General features: G+C 43.7%; 1 protein-coding gene across 4 annotated transcripts in view; it reads left to right on the forward strand.

Moving 5' to 3' along the window:
* The window catches only part of ATE1 (arginyltransferase 1), a 153,456-nt gene that overhangs the window by 11,504 nt on the left and 122,326 nt on the right, over positions 1-19,626 (forward strand). For all 4 annotated transcript variants that reach the window (XM_082267397.1, XM_082267395.1, XM_082267396.1 and 1 more), the window contains exons 2-5: positions 3,266-3,329; positions 14,638-14,700; positions 16,988-17,091; positions 18,368-18,610. In XM_082267397.1, the coding sequence (XP_082123523.1) occupies positions 3,266-3,329; positions 14,638-14,700; positions 16,988-17,091; positions 18,368-18,610 (474 nt within the window). The remainder of the gene's footprint in view (positions 1-3,265; positions 3,330-14,637; positions 14,701-16,987; positions 17,092-18,367; positions 18,611-19,626) is intronic.

Raw genomic sequence — 19,626 nt, forward strand, 5'->3', positions numbered from 1 at the left:
CTGGTATGGTCCGCTGACTCGTCCCCTACCCTTTCCTGATTTGCCGGGCTGCATGCTCGGATAAGGGTCTGGTGTGGATTTTGGGCGGGACCCCATGCCGTTTTTTTTTTTTTTTTTTGGCGTGGGGTTCCCCTCAAAAACCATATCAGACCCAAAGGGCCTGGTATAGAACCTGAGGGGGGGGGGACCCCCACACCGTTTCTTTTTCCAGTTCGGCGTGGAGTTCCCCCACAAGATCCTCAGAGCGCAATTCGCACCACAAGTCGGATCATCATGATCTGACTTGATTGCGACTAACATTCAAATCAATGGGCTCCCATAGGGAACCTATGATTTTCACATAAAAAAAAAAAAAAGTTTGATGTGGCTTAACGCTGCATAAGCAACGTAATGCTACGCTTAGCAGCGTCAGACGTTGTTACAGCTGTAACACCGGTCCTCGGAACTCGCTGGCCCTGGGTTTTTTTTTTTTTTTTGCAGCTTGAAAACGCCTATGCCACTTAAAGCTTCAAAACATCTGTGTGTGCATGAGGCCATAAGATAATATGGAGGAGCGTTTTTAAGCAGCAAAAAAACATTTGACGCTCCTAAAAGCAGCTTCAAAAACATCCTGTGTGCACGAGGCCTAAAAAAAAAAAAATCAAACACCCTAGTGTTTGCGGGAAAGGAGAACGCAAGCATCGGTCTGGTGTCATACACCAATTGCACCATGCATGTGTGGTATCCCCACGAACATCAGATCAAGGGCAGTAATTCTTGAAATAAACCTTCTCTGTAAATCTTAAGTGGTAACCTGTAAAAGCTTTTAAAAATGTACATAGTTTATTGCTGCTACAATTTTAAAGCATGTCATGTTTGATATTTATGTACTCGGCATAAGATCATCTTTTTATATTTTACCAAACAACTGGGCAATATTCACTGTTTTTGTGCATTGAATTGAAAGTGTTTTTTTTCCCCCCAAAAAATTGCGTTTGGAAATTCCACTGCGCAAATATAGTGTGACAAAAAAAATTGCAACACCCACCATTTTGTTCTGTAGGGCCTCTGATTTAAAAAAATATATAATGGTCAGGAGTTCAAAGTAATTTTCTAGTAAAAAATAATAATTTTTTCATGTAAGCAAAGTGTCAGAAAAGGCTTGGTCTTTAAGTGGTTACAAGAGTGGGTGATGTGTGGCATAAGCTTCTAATATTGGGCATAAAATGCCAGGACAGTTCAACCACCCCCCAAATGACCCCTTTTTGGAAAGTAGACACCCCAAGCTATTTGCTGAGAGGCATGATGAGTCCATGGAATTTTTTTATATTTTGCCAAAAGATTCTGTAAAATTACAATTTTTCTTTTCTTTTTTTTTTTTTACACAAAGTTGTCACTAAATTATATATTGCTTGCACATGCCATGGGTATATGTGGAATTACACCCCAAAATACATTCTGCTGCTTCTCCTGAGTACAGGGATACCACATGTGTGAGACTTTTTTGGGAGCTTGGCTGTGAACGGGACCCCAAAAACCAATCACCGCCTTCGGGTTTTCTAAGGGCGTAAATTGATCATTTTACTTCCTCCCTGCCTATCACAGTTTCAGAGGCCCTGAAATGTCAATATAGCACAACCCCCCCCCCCCCCCCAAATTACCCCATTTTGGAAAGTAGACACCCTAAGGTATTTGCTAAGAGGCATGGTGAGTATTTTGTAGCTCTCATTTGTTTCTGAAAAGAAAAGGAAAATGTATTTATTTTTTTTTATTTTTAAAACTTCAAAACTGTGCGAGAAAAAGCGAAATCTGCAAAATACTCAACATGCCTCTCAGCAAATAGCTTAGGGTGTCGACTTTCCGAAAAGGGGTCATTTTTTTCACTACCTTGGCATTGCATGGCCTCCGAAACTGTTATGGGTAGTAAGGAGTGAAATCAAGAATTTATGCCCTTAGAAAGCCTGAAGGCAGTAATTGGTTTCTGGGGTCCTGTACACAGCTAGACTGCAAAAAAATCAAGCATATGGGGTATTTCCATACTCGGGAGAAGCAGCAGAATGTACTTTGGGGTGTAATTCCACATATACTCATGGCATGCGTGAGCAATATAGAATTTCAATGACAACTTTGTGTAAAAACTGTTTGTTTGTTTTTTTTGCCATTATTCAAACACCTGTGACAAAAATGTTTAGGCTACATTCACACCTGAGCTTAGCGTTTTTCGCGCGTTTTTTACCGCGATTTTACCGCGATTTTTGCGGCGTTTTTTACCGCGATTTTACCGCGATTTTTACCGCGATTTTTGTGCAGGCGTTTTTAGATTGAATAGAGATCAATGGAAAACGCCTGTAATCTGCCCAAAAAGAAGCTCATGTACTTTTTTGAGCGTTGGGCGTTTTGTATACAGCGTCAAAACGCTCAGATGTGAACAGGGGCCATTGAAATGAATAGGATTTGTCTTGTTGGGCGTTTTGAGAGCTGATCCTAGAGCAGAAAAACGCCCCAAAAACGCCCCAAAATGCCTAGATGTGAACGGAGCCTTAATATTTAATAGGCTCAACGTGCCTCTCAGGAAATTCCTTGAGGTGTCTACTTTCTAAAAAGGGGTTATTTGGGGGGGGGGGGGGAGAGTTGTACTGCCCTGTCATTTTAGCACTTCAAGCATTGAGATAGGCAGCCAGAATGTAAAACCTACGTAAATTCCAGTATATACACCGAGTACAAGTCATCTGAATTTACATTAGTGTGAACCAGGCCTAAGTGCCGGCACTTAATGTCTTCTTTTCAGGGAACATGTTAACTTTTTTTTTTTTTACATACAGCAACATAGTTGCTCTAACAGACCAATACTAAGGCTTGGGGAGAAGGAAGGGGTGGGGCCAGGTGCAGTTTAGAGAAAAAGTTGCTATTTATATGTAAATTCAGCTGCCTGAGGGTGTTCTCTACGTATATTTTCATCATATGTTTAGCTTCGCCCCCGTTCACACTGGTGCGACTTGTCATTCGATTTGACAGTTCCGGATTGCATAACAAGTCGCATCCTATTTGTGTCTATGGAACCATTCAAATCGGTGCGACTCTGACTAATATGCTACATAGAAAAGCATCTGGTATGAAAGAGGTCTTCGAAAAACACTACATGCAGGATATGTTACACATCTTTCTCCTTCGTTATACGTATATAAAGTATTCATTTGTTACTCTTAGATTCTGAGATAGCTTCTGTGAATGGATTTATGACTTCAGTACAAATAATTATTTTGCTTTCTCCTTCTTGTGCTTGCAGGCATGTGGGCTCACTCTCTCACTGTTCAAGATTACCAGGATCTGATAGACAGAGGATGGAGAAGGTATGTTGAATGGGTGATGGCTTCTTCATCAATCTTGGCTCAATTCCTTTAAAGTTGTATTTGCTCAGTATTCTTCCTGTATAATTACATCTTGCAGTGTTCTTCTACTTTTATGTAGGTATCTGTACATCAGGGTCTGCACTTCCTACCCATCCCACTTCCTGTCTCAGCATACTCCCTAATCTTGTGTTTATGACAAGGATATACTTGGCAGCTTCTCCGCGGTGATACATGACCACCGATGGCTCCCCATCTCTCAAGGGATAATTAAAGCAGGCCTGCGTTGTTCATTTTCTAGCCATGTGTTGAACATATTACACAAACATTGACAAGTTTTCTTTTTCCCACTGAGGTCAGGGAGGATGTGCGCGCTTATTTCTAGAACGTGACCGTGAAACAAGCAGAAGAGTAAGAACTTCTGCAATGCAGTTTTCAGAATGTGCTTTTCACAATAAATCGCATTGTAGAGTATCCGTGAAAATGGGTCTAAGCATCCAGGAAGATGACTCCTAAATGGCCTGAAAGTTTAAAGTATAACTCCACTTTTGTTGAGAAAAAAACATTATCCTCTGGGTGATCCATGTACATTACAAGGACACATTCTGTGTACAGAACACCTCCAGGTAGCCATATTGTACTGCATTTTCAGAAAATTACAACAGCTGCAGATTGAAAAATGAAAAGGAAAGGTAATTTTTATTAACATTTAGTTTCAATGTGACTTGTGTCACAATTGTATATGCTATATTATTTTTTTCCTTATTTGCAATTTTTTCCCCCACGAAAGTGGAGTTACCCTTTAAGCTTGTAAATAGAGAACCTTTTTTGAAAAGTGGGTATCCTAGATCATAAAGAATTTTAGTTTTGGAAATGAGACTGTTGGGTGCACTTTTGTTGTGTTTTTTTTCTTTTTGTTTTTTTTTTTTTTTTTAATTCTTTCATCATTTTGGTTTTTGTACTCCTACCTTACTGACAGCTCATAGCCTTTTGGTATACACTGTACATGTGTAAACACAAATGTTACATGTGTATGCACAATTTTTTGTGCAGGATCTTGCTAGCAGCAAGATCCTGTTTAATTGTCATGCCCATCTGAATGCTCTCTTTTCAGTTCCTTTTCCTTGGAAAGCAGATATGCCTGTCCCCTACCAGCATGATGCAGAGTTGGACATTTGCTCTATTTTGTAGAAGCATTGGTTTCTCTGTAGGGGTCCACCCCCTTCCCTTCTTAAGTTAGAGCTTTCCAATCAGCCAATTAGTAGAGATCTAGCTCAGACTAACAATGAGTAGGTCAGAAACACCACTCATTTCATACGGAGCAATGGTCCTTCTCTACAGCGTGCCTAAGGTTTACCTGAAGATGTGCTTCAACAGGGCGACAGTGCTGTTAATTGTGCAGTGAAATGGTAAAACAGCCTTGCCACCCTGTGCACAGAGTAGTTTTAGATGGACATGTTGTTTTAAATGGACTTAATACCTAAATGAAAACTTTATTTCTCTTTTCGTTCATTGACGGACACAGATTCAGATCTTCATAACCGTTGGATTATACTGCCTCCTACAGGAGTAGGACACTAGGCAGGAAAAAAGAAGTCTGGCTACGCCTATGGGTAGTCCCAGGGGGTATACTCCCTCTCTCTGCTCTAGGCACTCAGTTTTTTTTTCTGCCTAGTCAGGAGTATGGACCTAGCTTCTTGCTGGGATCTTTGGTCCTGGAAATTTTTTCTTTTCAGATGGAAATTTCCCTTTCCTGGATTTTTCCTGTGAGACCTACAATCAACTGCCGGACTTGACGACAGGCTGCATAATCTTTATTATTATCACTTTTCTGTGATATTGTCCTCCAAGAGGAGGAGCATATGTAGTTAATCATGGGACCTCTTTAGAATATATAAAAAGCCCTACCACTCACATCTCAAATTAGCTCTGAGGAAGGGGGGACACCCCGAAACGTGTAAGCGGTTTTTTGGAGAGCTACATCCCACCACAGCCTGCACCAACAGAGGATGCTCAGTGGAGGCTCTTGGTGGTCCTATATTGCACATATTTGCCCATGTTTCACATTTGTCTTGTGAGTATAATGTGTATGTAATTCTATTTTAATAAATCGTTTTAAGGATCATGCGCTAGGCTGGTGCGCCCTCTGTCCATTTCTTTTCTAGTGCATAATCTAGATCCAGTGGTCACACCAGTCTGGCCAGCAAGCCCGCGCAGACCTCAGCTCTGTGCTAGATAGGCTGCGTCATAGCCCCACTGGACGGGGGCTGGCCTTCGAGTTAAACGTCTCACGAGGTCGCATACGACCGGGTCTCGGCCCGAGTTGCAGTGTTCCTCCTGGCCGACAGCCCTCCCCATTTCAATAGAGAGAGGGGTTCTGTCTGGAGCGGTGCCCGTCTGGTTCCTGGTATGGTGAGTAGCTGTCCCCCCTTTCCCCCTGGGGGTTTTGGGGTGGACGTGGGTCCCTCCTTGAGGCAGTCGGACCCCTGGGTTCCCTTTCTTCCCGCCAGGCACCCCCCCCTTGTCATCTGTCCACAATCTTACCCCCTCCCCCTCCATATATGTTGGGTCTGTTTGGGTGGTCTGATCCACCTCCTGGGGTGGGGACAGGGAGCTATGCTGGTGGTGGGAACCGGGGCAGGGTGGGGGGGTTGGGCTGCCGGCGACCGGACGATCAACTATGCAGGGGGGGCTGTACCTGGTGGGGGCTCCTGACAGAGCTCCCCGTCCTGCCTGATTCTGTCCTTGAGGCCTGGGTTCCCTCCTGGGTCCCTGAAAGCCTTGTGGTGCCGTGCGGGGCCGCCATTTGGTGTAGCCTGTGAGTGTCTATACACGGCGGCCATGTTTGTGTCGTCCAGCGGCCATTTTTCTGTGGTTTGCTATTGAAAATAGCGGCGGCCATGAAAGTGGAGCCCTTTGGGCGGTCATTTTGGCCGTGAGAGCCCCTCCTCATCCCCTTGTGCTGACTCCCGGATCCTTTTCACTTCCTGATTGCCGCGTGTGGAGTACAAATTATCCCGGTGGCTGCAGGTGCCTGTTTCTACTGGGTGGTGAGTCTGATGGGCTTCTCTCCCTCTCTGCGGAGGATCGCTTGGTGCTTCTGCCTAGCAACCGGTTGGTGTTGCCAGTGCGGTGGGGGTTGTCCCTTGCAGGGTTTTGCACTTCTTGTGGGGTCCCCCTGGTGACTCATGGAGTCTTTGGAGCACATCTCCCCAACTGATCCCCTCTCTGCGGTGCCCTCCGGGTCCCAACCATCCATCGATGCACTGACAGCGGTCCTGGAGTCCTTTGTGTCCCGGGGTGGAGGTAGTCTTCGGGCGAGGGGCTAGCAAAAAACATCCCCTGCCTCATCTTTCTCATTAGATCCTGAATCTGATTTGGCCGTCATGGACGTGGGTTACCCTGCTGGGTCTGCAACCACACGCCCGAATCCTCTGATAGTGGGGAGGATTCCTCCACATCTGCATCCGCGCACGAAAAGGCGCTGGTGTAAGCACTGATTGTATCTGTGCGTGAGACTTTGAAGATGGAGGATGCTGCTGCGACGGAGGCGCAGATTCCCTTTGGCACTTACAAGCCATCCAGAGCGGCAAAGAGGTTTCTTTTCCCCGCCTATTTTGACTGAATTGTCGCTAAAGAGTGGGGATGACCAAAGCATTCCCTTGGTGTCCCTAAGCGCTTTACTAGGCGTTACCCCTATGAGGAGTCCCTTCGTAAGAAGTGCACTTTTCCACCGGTGGTGGACCTTCCCGTTTCCAGATTGAACAAGGCAACCATGATTCCGTTTGAAGAGTCCCCAGCTTTTAAGGATCTGGCTGACAGGAAGGCAGAGGCTGTGGCCCGCAATAGGTACACTCCGGCTGGTTCAGTACTGAAGCCGGTATTCACCATTGCCTCGCAAACTCTGACTGAGTGGGCTAAGCTTTTACGCCGTTACTTGGAAGGAGAAGAGCCCCCCCCCCCTTTGCTGAGCTGGTGGACCAGCTGGTCCAGGGGCTGCAGTTTATCTGTTATGCCTCTTTGGATGCAGCTCCCCTAATAGCTCTGCTCTCTGTTTTGGCAGTGGTCCTTCGGCGTGTCGTTTGGCTCAAATGGTGGCCTGTGGACCAGACTTCTAAAAGGCCTTGACTGACCTTCCCTTTTTAAGGAGATTGCCTGTTTGGAGCTACCCTGGATGACATCATAAAAGTCTCACAGGGCGTAAGAGTACCTTTCTTCAGCAGGTTGATAAGGCAGTGGAACCTAGTCACAGACGTGGGCCTTCCTTCTTGGCCCTTAAGAAGTTTTTTCGTCCCTCAGGGTCAAATGACAAGGGCTCAAAGCCTTTAGCCTCCTCTGGAGGATTTAAATAAACCTGGTCTGACAAGCCGAGAGCGGGCTTCTCCAGACCCGCAGACAAGGCTCCTTCTGCATGAAGGTGCACCCTAACCCGTATCGGGGATGGGGGGGGGGGGTGTCTTCGCTGGTTTCCGAACCTGTGGAATTCCCTGGTAACAAGACAAGTGGGTCCACAAAGTCATTCGGTCCGGCTACAAGGTCGAGTCCCCCACAAGGTTCTTTCCTTCCAACTTGCGCATGTTCCCGGACCGCTTACAGGGTCTGTTTGGGGCGGTACAAGACCTGTTACATCAAGGGGTGATTGTCCTGGTTCTGACTTCGGAATGTTTTCAGGGTTTTTAATCAAACCTGTTTACAGTTCCCAGGAAGAAGGGCAAAGTGCATCCATACCTGGACCTCAAGGCTCTGAGCTGCTTTGTGTGGGTGCAGAAGCTCAGAATGGAGTCCATTCGCATGGTGGTGGCTAGATTTGGTACGCCAACAGGAGATTGCGGTACTGGGCTATTTGAACAATCTCCTTCTGCGAGTGGAGTCTTCTGCTCTGGTGGAAAACCTGGAGATCACAATACGAACTCTGGGGGAGTTCGCCTGGATTCTGAATTTTGCCCTGGTTCCGTCCACAAAGCTGCACTATCTGGGCTTGACTCTGGACTGTGCCTTAGCCAGAGTGCTCCTTTCTCTGGACAAACTCCAGAAATTGCAGGCTGCAATTCGTCTCCTACTGTCCAGCAGATGTTCATCCCTCCGGACTTGCATGCGAGTGCTGGGCCTGATGGTGTCTACCTTCGAGGCAGTTCCGTTTGCACAGTTCCATACAAGGTCCCTACAAAGGGAGATTCTGACCAAATGGGGCAAGACTCCTCAGTCTCTGGACAATTGGATCTTGCTAAGTCGGGGAGCGAAGGAGTTTCTGATATGGGGGCTTCATTCTCCGATGCTTTGGCTGGGCAACTCCTTCCTCCCCTTGTATTGGACAGTGTTCACCATGGATGCCAGCCTGTCTGGCTGGGGAGGCTTCCTTGGCAAGCATTCTGCTCAGGGGATCTGGATGCTGGAAGAATCCAGACTACCGATCAATGTAGTGGAACTCCAAGCAATCAGACTGTGTCTTGACCATTGGACAGATCGTCTCCAGTGCACGTTCAATGGGACAATGCCACGGCCGTGGTTTATCTCAATTACTAAGGGGGAACAAGAAGTGTCCTGGCAGCTCTGGAGGTAGCCAGAATACTAAAGTGAGCAGAACGGTTCGTTCCAGCCCTCGCCACCATACACATTCCCGGGGTGGAAAACTGCCAGACGGATTACCTCAGTCAGCATGTGTTGGACCAAGGGGAGTGGTCTCTTCATCCGGAGGTGTATCATCAGTTGTTTCTCCGATGGGGCACCCCCGAGAGGGATCTGTTGACGTCTCGGCTCAACAGAAAGGTGCAAAGGTTTGTGGCTTGACCAAGAGATCCTCTGTCGGAAGCCACAGATGCTCTGGTGGCCCAGTGGGGACAGTATTGTCTGATTTACGCCTTCCTCCTCAAGTTTCTGCCAAGACTTCTATGCAGGATCGAGGCAGAAGGGATTATAGTCATCTTAGTGGCTCCAGACTGGCCTTGCCGGGCTTGGTACGCCGATCTGGTGCGGCTGGTCCTCTCAGGGAGGATCTGCTGTCCTAAGGACCAATCTTCCATCCTGCTTTACAGTCGCTTTGACGGCTTGGCTGTTGAACACCCGATGATGAAGGATAGAGGTTTATCTGAGTGATTCCTGCACTGTTAAAAGCTAGGAATCTACTTCTAGGAGGATCTACAATTGTACGTGAAAGACGTGCATTGCGTGGTGTGAGTCTCTTGGGGTTCATCATCGTTCCTTCTCGGTGGCTGGGATCTTGACCTTCCTTCAAACGGTAGGGGGGGTTTGAACATAAATTGGCCTTCAGTACCATCAAGGGCCAGGTGTCGGCTTTGACGGTCTTTATCCAATGACCTTTGGCCACTTTCTCCCTGGTGCATACTTTTCTTTAGGGTGTCCGTTATTTGGTTCCTCCAGCGTCGGCTCAGGTGCTGCCCTGGGACCTCAATTTGGTGCTTTCGGTCCTCCAGAAGCCTCCCTTTGAGAAACTTTGGGAGATTCCCCTGCTTACGCTGGCCCTGAAGGTGGCCTATTTGGTGGCTATCACCTCTGCGCTCGGGGTATCGGAACATGGCGGAATTATCCTGTCATTCACCTTACCTTGTGATTCACAGGGATAAGGTGCTTCTTCGCGACTGTCCCTCGTTCCTTCTGTTTTTTATTTGAATGAAGATATTGTGTTGCCTTCCCTGTGTCCCAGGCCTAAACATCTGAAGGAAATTGCCTTGCATACCTTGGATGTGGTCCGAGCAATTAGCAGGGTGTTCCTGGCAGCCTACGGAGTCTTTCAGGAAGTCGGAACTCTCTCTTTGTGCTCACGGATGGGCCTCGTAAAGGGTTGTCAGCTTCCTCTGCGACCATTTCCAGATGGAACAGACAGACAGTGATTCCACCAAAGGTCAGGTTCCTCCTTTCCCTGTTAAGGCACACTGTACTGGGGTGCTTAGTGCCTCCTGGGCTTTCCGTCATCAGGTGTCGGTGATGCAGGTTTGCAAGGTTGCCACTTGGTCGTTGGCGCACACTTTCACAAAGTTTTATAAAATGGATGTGTTGGCATTTGCGGATGCTTCTTCTGGCTGCAAGGTTTTGCAGGCTGCTGTTGAGAGGACCTGATCCTCTTCGAAGGTGTATTGTTTTTTTCAAGTGGGCTCCAGTTGTTTTGGTTGAGCTCCTGTTGCCTGGTTGGTTACTGTTTAGCCTTGAGAATTTTTCTGCTGTTCCCGCCCCTCATGTTTAAAACTGCTTTGGGACGTCTCAACGGTTGCTAGGATTTGAAGCTGTGTCTGTCAATGAATGAAATAGAAAATGGTATTTTTGACTTAGCGTAAAATCTATTTTTCTTAATTTCATTGACGGACACAGCACCCACCCCTTTTTGGAGTTGTAATTCTTCTGACACTGCTTATAACTAAACTTTGTGCCTATAGCAAAAAGAGGGAGTATACCCCCTGGGACTGCCCATGGGCATAGCCAACCTTTTTTTTTTCTGCCTAAAGTTTTACTTCTGTAGGGGGCAGTATAACCCAATGGTTATGAAGATCTGAAGCTGTGTCTGTCATTGAACATCAGAGAAATGGATTTTATGGTAAGTCAAAAATCCCCATTTCTTTTTTTTTTTTTTGGATAGAGTGGAAAGGGATTCGAACACCTGTTGGGTTTTAAAAGCTGCCTGTGCACCTGTTAGGAAGATTCACCCTCTATATATGTCATCCTTACTGTTATTGAAAGTGAAAATCCCAAATTTTGGTTTCTCCCCAGAACAGGAATACAGGGGAAATTTTCCGATGGGAACACTAGTTCTGGTGACCCTGGTGATAACTTTGCTTTGGAGGAATTTCCTTTCGCTTTCTATTGTGGTTATGGGACAGGAAATTAGGAGAAATCTTCCCAATGGGACACAGATGGCAAAAGAAACCTAATGGATTATACTGGTGGGGATATTTGCCTACTCTATGCAAAATGAGAGAAAAAAAAAGTTTATCTATTATATATATCTTTTATCTACTTTGAGTTAAAAGCAAACAAATGAAAATCCAACTCCAATTTAAAAGTTTTAGCAGGACTTTTGGACTATTATGGGCAAAAGGTTTTAAACTATATGAATAAAAGTCGATCATTGTAAGCACCCCTATGTGCGTGTGTGTATATGTATGTGTGTCTGTGTGTGTGTGTGTATGCGTGTGTGTGTGTATATATATATATATATATATATATATATATATATATATATATATAAATATACAGGGAGTGCAGAATTATTAGGCAAATGAGTATTTTTGAGGATTAATTTTATTATTGAACAACAACCATGTTCTCAATGAACCCAAAAACTCATTAATATCAAAGCTGACTATTTTTGGAAGTAGTTTTTAGTTTGTTTTTAGTTTTAGCTATTTTAGGGGGATATCTGTGTGTGCAGGTGACTATTACTGTGCATAATTATTAGGCAACTTAACAAAAATCAAAGATACAGTATACCCATTTCAATTATTTATTTTTACCAGTGAAACCAATATAACATCTCAACATTCACAAATATACATTTCTGACATTCAAAAACAAAACAAAAACAAATCAGTGACCAATATAGCCACCTTTCTTTGCAAGGACACTCAAAAGCCTGCCATCCATGGATTATGTCAGTGTTTTGATCTGTTCACCATCAACATTGCGTGCAGCAGCAACCACAGCCTCCCAGACACTGTTCAGAGAGTTGTACTGTTTTCCCTCCTTGTAAATCTCACATTTGATGATGGACCACAGGTTCTCAATGGGGTTCAGATCAGGTGAACAAGGAGGCCATGTCATTAGCTTTTCTTCTTTTATACCCTTTCTTGCCAGCCACGCTGTGGAGTACTTGGACGCGTGTGATGGAGCATTGTCCTGCATGAAAATCATGTTTTTCTTGAAGGATGCAGACTTCTTCCTGTACCACTGCTTGAAGAAGGTGTCTTCCAGAAACTGGCAGTGGGACTGGGAGTTGAGCTTGACTCCATCCTCAACCCGAAAAGGCCCCACAAGCTCATCTTTGATGATACCAGCCCAAACCAGTACTCCACCTCCACCTTGCTGGCATCTGAGTCGGACTGGAGCTCTCTGCCCTTTACCAATCCAGCCACGGGCCCATCCATCTGGCCCATCAAGACTCACTCTCATTTCATCAGTCCATAAAACCTTTGAAAAATCAGTCTTGAGATATTTCTTGGCCCAGTCTTGACGTTTCAGCTTGTGTGTCTTGTTCAGTGGTGGTCGTCTTTCAGCCTTTCTTACCTTGGCCATGTCTCTGAGTATTGCACACCTTGTGCTTTTGGGCACTCCAGTGATGTTGCAGCTCTGAAATATGGCCAAACTGGTGGCAAGTGGCATCTTGGCAGCTGCACGCTTGACTTTTCTCAGTTCATGGGCTGTTATTTTGCGCCTTGGTTTTTCCACACGCTTCTTGCGACCCTGTTGACTATTTTGATTGAAATGCTTGATTGTTCGATGATCACGCTTCAAAAGCTTTGCAATTTTAAGAGTGCTGCATCCCTCTGCAAGATATCTCACTATTTTTGACTTTTTTGAGCCTGTCAAGTCCTTCTTTTGACCCATTTTGCCCAAGGAAAGGAAGTTGCCTAATAATTATGCACACCTGATATAGGGTGTTGATGTCATTAGACCACACCCCTTCTCATTACAGAGATGCACATCACCTAATATGCTTAATTGGTAGTAGGCTTTCGAGCCTATACAGCTTGGAGTAAGACAACATGCATAAAGAGGATGATGTGGTCAAAATACTCATTTGCCTAATAATTCTGCACTCCCTGTATATGTATATGTGTGTGTGTGTAATATATAAATATAAATATATATATATATATATAAATATAAATATTTTTTTTCCCTAACCCCTGCAACTGCCACCGTTTCTGGCCAACTTGGTCTGCATGTAAATTTGGAGAAAAATAAATGTAAAATAATTCATATAGCAAATACTATCATTACAGATATTACCAAACTAATAATTCACACTATACAGCCCACAAATTGCAGAGCACCTGGAGCAATTCACTGCTCCAGCTGCGATAGGGGGCAGTGTACTGTGCGATTTCGGCCTTGTGTGTCCTGCGATAAAATGCAGTATGTCTAGGCTTTGTTGCAGTGTGAATGGGACACACAGGAAACCATTGTTTCCTGTGTGTCCCTGCAGTGACAGATGTTTTATAATGCGGTAAAACTTCTTTTACCGCATATAATGTGAATTGGCCCCGACAGTTACCAGAATAGAAAACGTTTCACCATAAGGATCCTTTAAAATGCAGCCCAGACATGTTACAGTTGTGCCTGTGTCCATTACCCAAAAAGGGGTGGGTGTGGTGGATCCTTATTTCCCTTTAAAGTGGTTGTAAAGGCTGAAGGTTTTTTATCTTCATGCATTCTATGCATGAAGGTAAAAAACCTTTGGTGTGCACCCCCCCCCCCCTTAATACTTACTCAAGCCCAGTCCCAATCCGGTGATGTGCACAATACCTGAGGCTTTCCTGGGTCTCTCCCTCCGGATTGGCTGAGATGCAGGAGCCATTGGCTCCTGCTGCTGTTAATCACAGCCAGTGAGGAGGGGGCAGGGCTGAACCAAGCTGCACTCTGTGTCTTATGGATGCAGAGAGCCCGCTCGAGCGCGAGCACGCATGAGTGCCCCCACAGCAAGTGGCTTGCTATGGGGGCACTTGGAAAGAGGGAGGGGCATAGAGCGCCAGTGGGGAACCCATTAAGATGAGGATCTGGGCTGCTCTGTGCAAAACCAGAAGATGTGTTATTTTTTTTAAAAATGTTTTCTTTACAATCATTTTAAGGGGTGATCCTATGACTGAACCACAATGCAAAAAATACTTGTGGGACATTTGCAAAAGACAGTCACTACTAAGGATCAGAGAGCATACCATAATATAAAAATAGAAACTGTGTTCAAAAATGTAATTTATTAAAGTCATAAATATACAAAAATGTACCATTATAATGAAAAATAGAACCATCGCCTTTTTCCTTGTATTAAAAACCAAATAACGTTGTCAAATCGTGGACATCCAAAGATGGAGGGCAGCAGTGAATTGGATTCCCACAGCATATTTCTGTTTCCAAGGGGGGCTTAGTGATGATTGAATTTCCACGTCATGGTTTCCAAATAAGTATTGTATTCCCGTTACTAAATATAGTTGTTTGTCAGCCTTATCTTCTGCCCGCAGTCATTTACTTTCTTGTTTACTTTGGTTGTTTATGGAATGTTTTTGTTAACAAATAAAGGAAATGGATTTGTTTAGCAGCATTCTTTTGTATCTGATCACAGAGCTTTGTATAACTTTTATTTTAGGAGTGGAAAGTATGTATACAAGCCTTTGATGAATGAGACCTGCTGCCCTCAGTATACCATAAGGTATTTTTTTTTGTTTATATTTTCCTTGGATTTTTAACCAATTCCCTTCTATGTGTATGTCATTACCACCAAATTATACAGAATATTTGTAGATTTTAGGATGCAGGCTGAGAATTTGAGCAAGCTTTTTTCGGTAATCTTAAACATATACTCCCTGTGTTCTGGCTCCACGTATTGGGACACCTGCCTTTACACACACATGAACTTCAGTGGCATCCCAGTCTTAGTCCGTAGGGTTCAATATTGAGTTGGCCCACCCTTTGCAGCTATAACAGCTTCAACTCTTCTGGGAAGGCTGTCCACAAGGTTTAGGAGTGTGTCTATGGAAATGTTTGACCATTCTTCCAGAAGCGCATTTGTGAGGTCAGGCGCTGATATTGGACGAGAAGGCCTGGCTCGCTGTCAAGTTCCTTCACCCCAAACTCGTTCATCCATGTTTTTATGGACCTTGCTTTGTGCACTGGTGGGCATGTTGGAACAGGAAGGGGCCATCCTCAAACTGTTCCCACAAAGTTGGGAACATGAAATTGTCTAAAATGCCTTGGTATTCTGACGCCTTAAAATTTCCCATTATTGGAACTAAGGTGCTAACCCCCTTATGGGCCAATTTGGACCATTGTACAAAGCAAGGTGGAGGAATTTGACTGGCCTGCACAGAGTCCTGATCTCAACCTAATAGAACACCTTTGGGATAAATTAGAGCATAGACTGCAAGCTACGCCTTCTCGTCCAACATGGAAGAATTGGTTAAACCTTCCCATAGACACGCTCCTAAACCTTGTGGAAAGCCTTTTCAGAAGAGTTGAAGATGTTATAGCTGCAAAGGGTGGGCCAACCCAATATGGAACTCTACAAACTAAGACTGGGATGCAATTAAAGTTCATTTTCTTGTAAAGGCAGGCGTCACAATAATTTTGGTAATATAGTGTACGTCGAGTTCTCTGAATGGAGGAGGAGATGAATGACCTCATCTTCTCCATCTACAGATCAGATTGTTTACATCACTGGTGTCTTTTACATGCATATCTAATATAATATTTAAGAAGCTATACATTCACTTTAACCACATTACAAGACTTCTACTTTATGAGTAGTGAATAAACAAGCTACAGGAGAAAAATGTTGCACATATGAAATCTGTAGCTCTACAAAAACTAAGGTAGTGAATACGTTTTTGTTGTGTTAGGAAACAAGTTGCCAAAGCCTTTAATAAGGCGGAGAGATGTAGTTAGTGCTTCCGATTCATTATTATGTCTAAATATTAGAGCTAAATGAAAAAAGAGGTTAGTTAAATTGTGGTTCCAGAATGATCCTCACAAGGAGTATAAGAGTTAGTAGAATCAAAGCAGTTGGTTCTGGTGGCAGAGAACAGCAGAAGGTCATTGACCCCTTAGTATATGGTAATTTTCAGTACTGTCCGTTACTGACCTAAAACAAGTATATAGATCAGAAAAGTTAGGCCTTACATCAAGCTACATACTCCCTGTCATTTGGGACTATGAATATACCATATTGGTATCTCGTTATATATACATATATTATCTTTTTGCAGATATATATTACTCATCTGTTCCTGAGGAAGTGGAGCCAATCCACGATACATGTAAAGCTTTATGGATGCAGTTATATATTTTTATACCTATGTTCCATTATAGAGCAGCATCCTTGTTCCAGGTCAGTGAATCAGAATATTGAAATAACTGGGTCAGTGGGATAGCTAGAATGCTAAGGAGAGTTCACATCAGACTTCCTAATGACAGGTTTCCTTCAAATATTTATTTTTTGGTAAAGGGTTGAAGGATTAGAACCTCGTCTGGTTTTTATTGCTCTCTGTTCCCCTGCTGAGGAAATTGACCCACTCTTTGGTATTCTCTCTGCTAGTTAAAAATCCTAGGCCACAAATTCACCTTCTTGAATTTACCCACGCTGTTTGGCATGGTGACTGTTGTCAACAAGACTGAAAGTGATGGAAAATCTAAAATTCTGAGTTGTCGCCAGAACATGAATAGACTGGCTTAACCTTACTTTTGAACTTTTTTTTTTTTTTTTTTTTTTTTTTTATTCTCACTTCCTGTTGTGTTTATGGGACGCGAAGTGAAGCTAGATCTCCTCAGTGGGACAAAGATGGCAAACAAATACCAAACAAGAGAAATAAATTTGGTTTTACATTTTACTTTAGGTTATGCAAGACAGTGCAATCTATTATCAGACACCTAGAGGCATCTCAGATAATACTTTTTTTTTCTTCGAGAAATAAAAAAATTATATTTTAGTGCTTTCTTTCTAGATTATGTGCTACAGATTTCCATCCCAACAAATCACACAAGAAAGTCCTCAAAAAAATGCAGAAGTTTCTTCAGTCCGGGGAAGTATCTCGCTCCACAAATGATGGTGAGTCACTGAATTTATTGGAAGCTTTAAATTGATGTCAAGTTTAAATATTTAAGAGAAAATGTAAAAAATGCAATCTCTCCTGCACAAAACTATAACAGCATTATTCACAACATGCTGTTATAGTTTTGTGCAGGAGAGATTGCATTTTTTACATTTTTTCCTTATGTCATTTGCTTACAGCAGCTGCTAGTGTACACTGAGGTGTTATACACACATCTTAATTGTAATTTTAATTAGATTCATTTAAGATCAATTTTTAGAATTTCTGAGACCACTAGCGCTGGGCGGGTGCTTGTAGATTTTATCTCCAGACTCTTTTTGTTACAAGTTTAAATATTTAGCAACAGCAGTGCGGAAAAAAAATCTAATTAGATGTGCTAAACCAGGGGTCTCCAAACTTTCTAAATAAGGGGCCAGTTTACTGTTCTTCAGATTTAAGCCGGGCCGGGCTGTAACCATCGGGAATAGAAAAGGTCCTGACGTCAGTGGGAATAAACAATACCCCATCTTTGGTGTCAGTAGGAGGAATAGTGCTGTGTCATCGGTAGGATATGTGTCCCATTGTTGGTGTCGTTGGCAGAAATTGTTCCCCCATCTGTGGTGTCAGTGGAGGGAATATTGTCCCATTGTTGGTTTCAGTGGATGGAAATAGTGCCCAATTGTTGATTTCGGTGGATGAAAATAGTGCCCCAAGGGCCGGATAAAAGCAAGCAAAGGACCACAGTTTGAAGACCACTGTGCTAAACTGTAAATTTTTAAGTATTAGTTTAACCACTTAATTGAGTCGAATATACCAAACTGTATTCTCCCGAGAAGCTATTTAGGAGTTGCTGCCAACTAAAGCTCTTAGGCCTCATTCACACCATGTGCAGAGAGGTCAGTTTTTCTGCGCGCGTTCTGCAATGGCTCAAAGAATACAAATGTTCTCTATGTGCCCTGTTTACACCACAACACTGGTATCACGTGTATTTTTTCTGCGCAGGAATCTGCAACATGCATGTGAACAGGGCGCACAAAAGACGTGCCTGAAGACTGGTGTCAATGTGCATAAAAACTTGCATGAAAACTGATGTAAACCCGTGTCTCTGCACGTGAAAATGCACAGTTTTTCCATCAGTTTTCATGCATGTTTGGTGTGAACAAGGCCTTAAGATTTTTTTATAGTGGCATGTGGGTTAGTTAGTCATTTTTTAGAAAGTGGAGATCTTTAGATGCAGGGGTTTTAGTTTTAGGGTGAAGTATCTAAGGATTTGCCTTTTTTTTTTTTTACTAGAACCTTCTGGAGAGCCAATGGATTCACAGGCTGGCAGTCCTATTTCCTTCAAAGTCTGCATCCAGGACAAAACTGATGTTTCTGCAGAAGACTTGAAACCTTTAAGTACAGAGCTAGAGCAGACCGAAGAAGAAAATGACAAGGAATTGCACTTGTGCACTGACGGGAACTTTAATGTAAAACCAGTGGAATCAGAACAAACTACTGAACCTAAGACCACTTTTTATCCAACTCCGAAACCTGGTATGTTTTTTTTTTTTTTTTTTTTTTTTTTTTTTTTTTTTTGTAATCACAAAGCTGTTCTCAAGGATAAATGTTTGTTTTAGACTAACATACACAAAGAATATAACAATAATCACCATTTATACAATATTATAGAACAATAGGATTAAAGCGATGTATCGGCCTCCCCCCTCCAAAAATTAAAAGTCAGCAGCTACACATACTGTAGCGGCTGAATTTTAATATTGGGACACTTACGTGTCCTGGAATCTAGTGATGTCGGCACCCCAGCTGATGTTTTCTTCGGCTGTGGGGTGCTGCTGCCCCCATTGCCGGTAAGGGAACCTGGCAGTGAAGCCTTCACGGTCGAGTCCCTACTGCGCATGCGCGAAGTACACTGCACTCTTATCGGCCTGGCAGCAGGGGAAGGAGGAGGGGGCTGAACCTCTGATGTACTTTGCCGCAGCGAGGGGGAGAGGAGACAGATAAGCGGAAGTTCCACTTTTGGGTGGAACTCTGCTTTTTACTTACAAAGCTAAAACAATAATCTAAGAATCTTTATTTTCAGAAATATTAGCTAAGTCTAATAGAGTTTTGAAAATGACAGTCATGTGGTTTAACCACCTCCCGCCTGCCTACGGGCAGACGGCTATCTTGTTCATATGACATCTTCCCACTCTCGCTGCACTTGCGCGCGCCCATGGGGGAGCCCAGCAAACGGTGATGTGCTCTATCCCTGGAACATGGCGCATCATGGATCCCGGTAAAAAGTCAAAGACCCATTTTTTTTTTTTTTCTCTTCTTCCTTCCCTATTTGGTTTTGTATAAATGTACACTTCATCCCCTGCAATGTTAGGTGGCGTGCTGCACTGCCTAAAATTGCAGTGCTATTTGGGCAAGTGCGCTGCGCTGAAATGCAGCATGTCTGTATTTTATCGCAGCACGAATGGGACACATAGGAAATAATTGTTTCCTGTGTTTCCCTGTGGTGACAGACCTTTTACCATGTGGTAAAAGGTCTGTCACCGCATATAGTG

Source organism: Pelophylax lessonae (assembly GCF_965119305.1).
Source record: "Pelophylax lessonae genome assembly, chromosome: 9".
NCBI classification, from domain to species: Eukaryota; Metazoa; Chordata; class Amphibia; order Anura; family Ranidae; genus Pelophylax; species Pelophylax lessonae.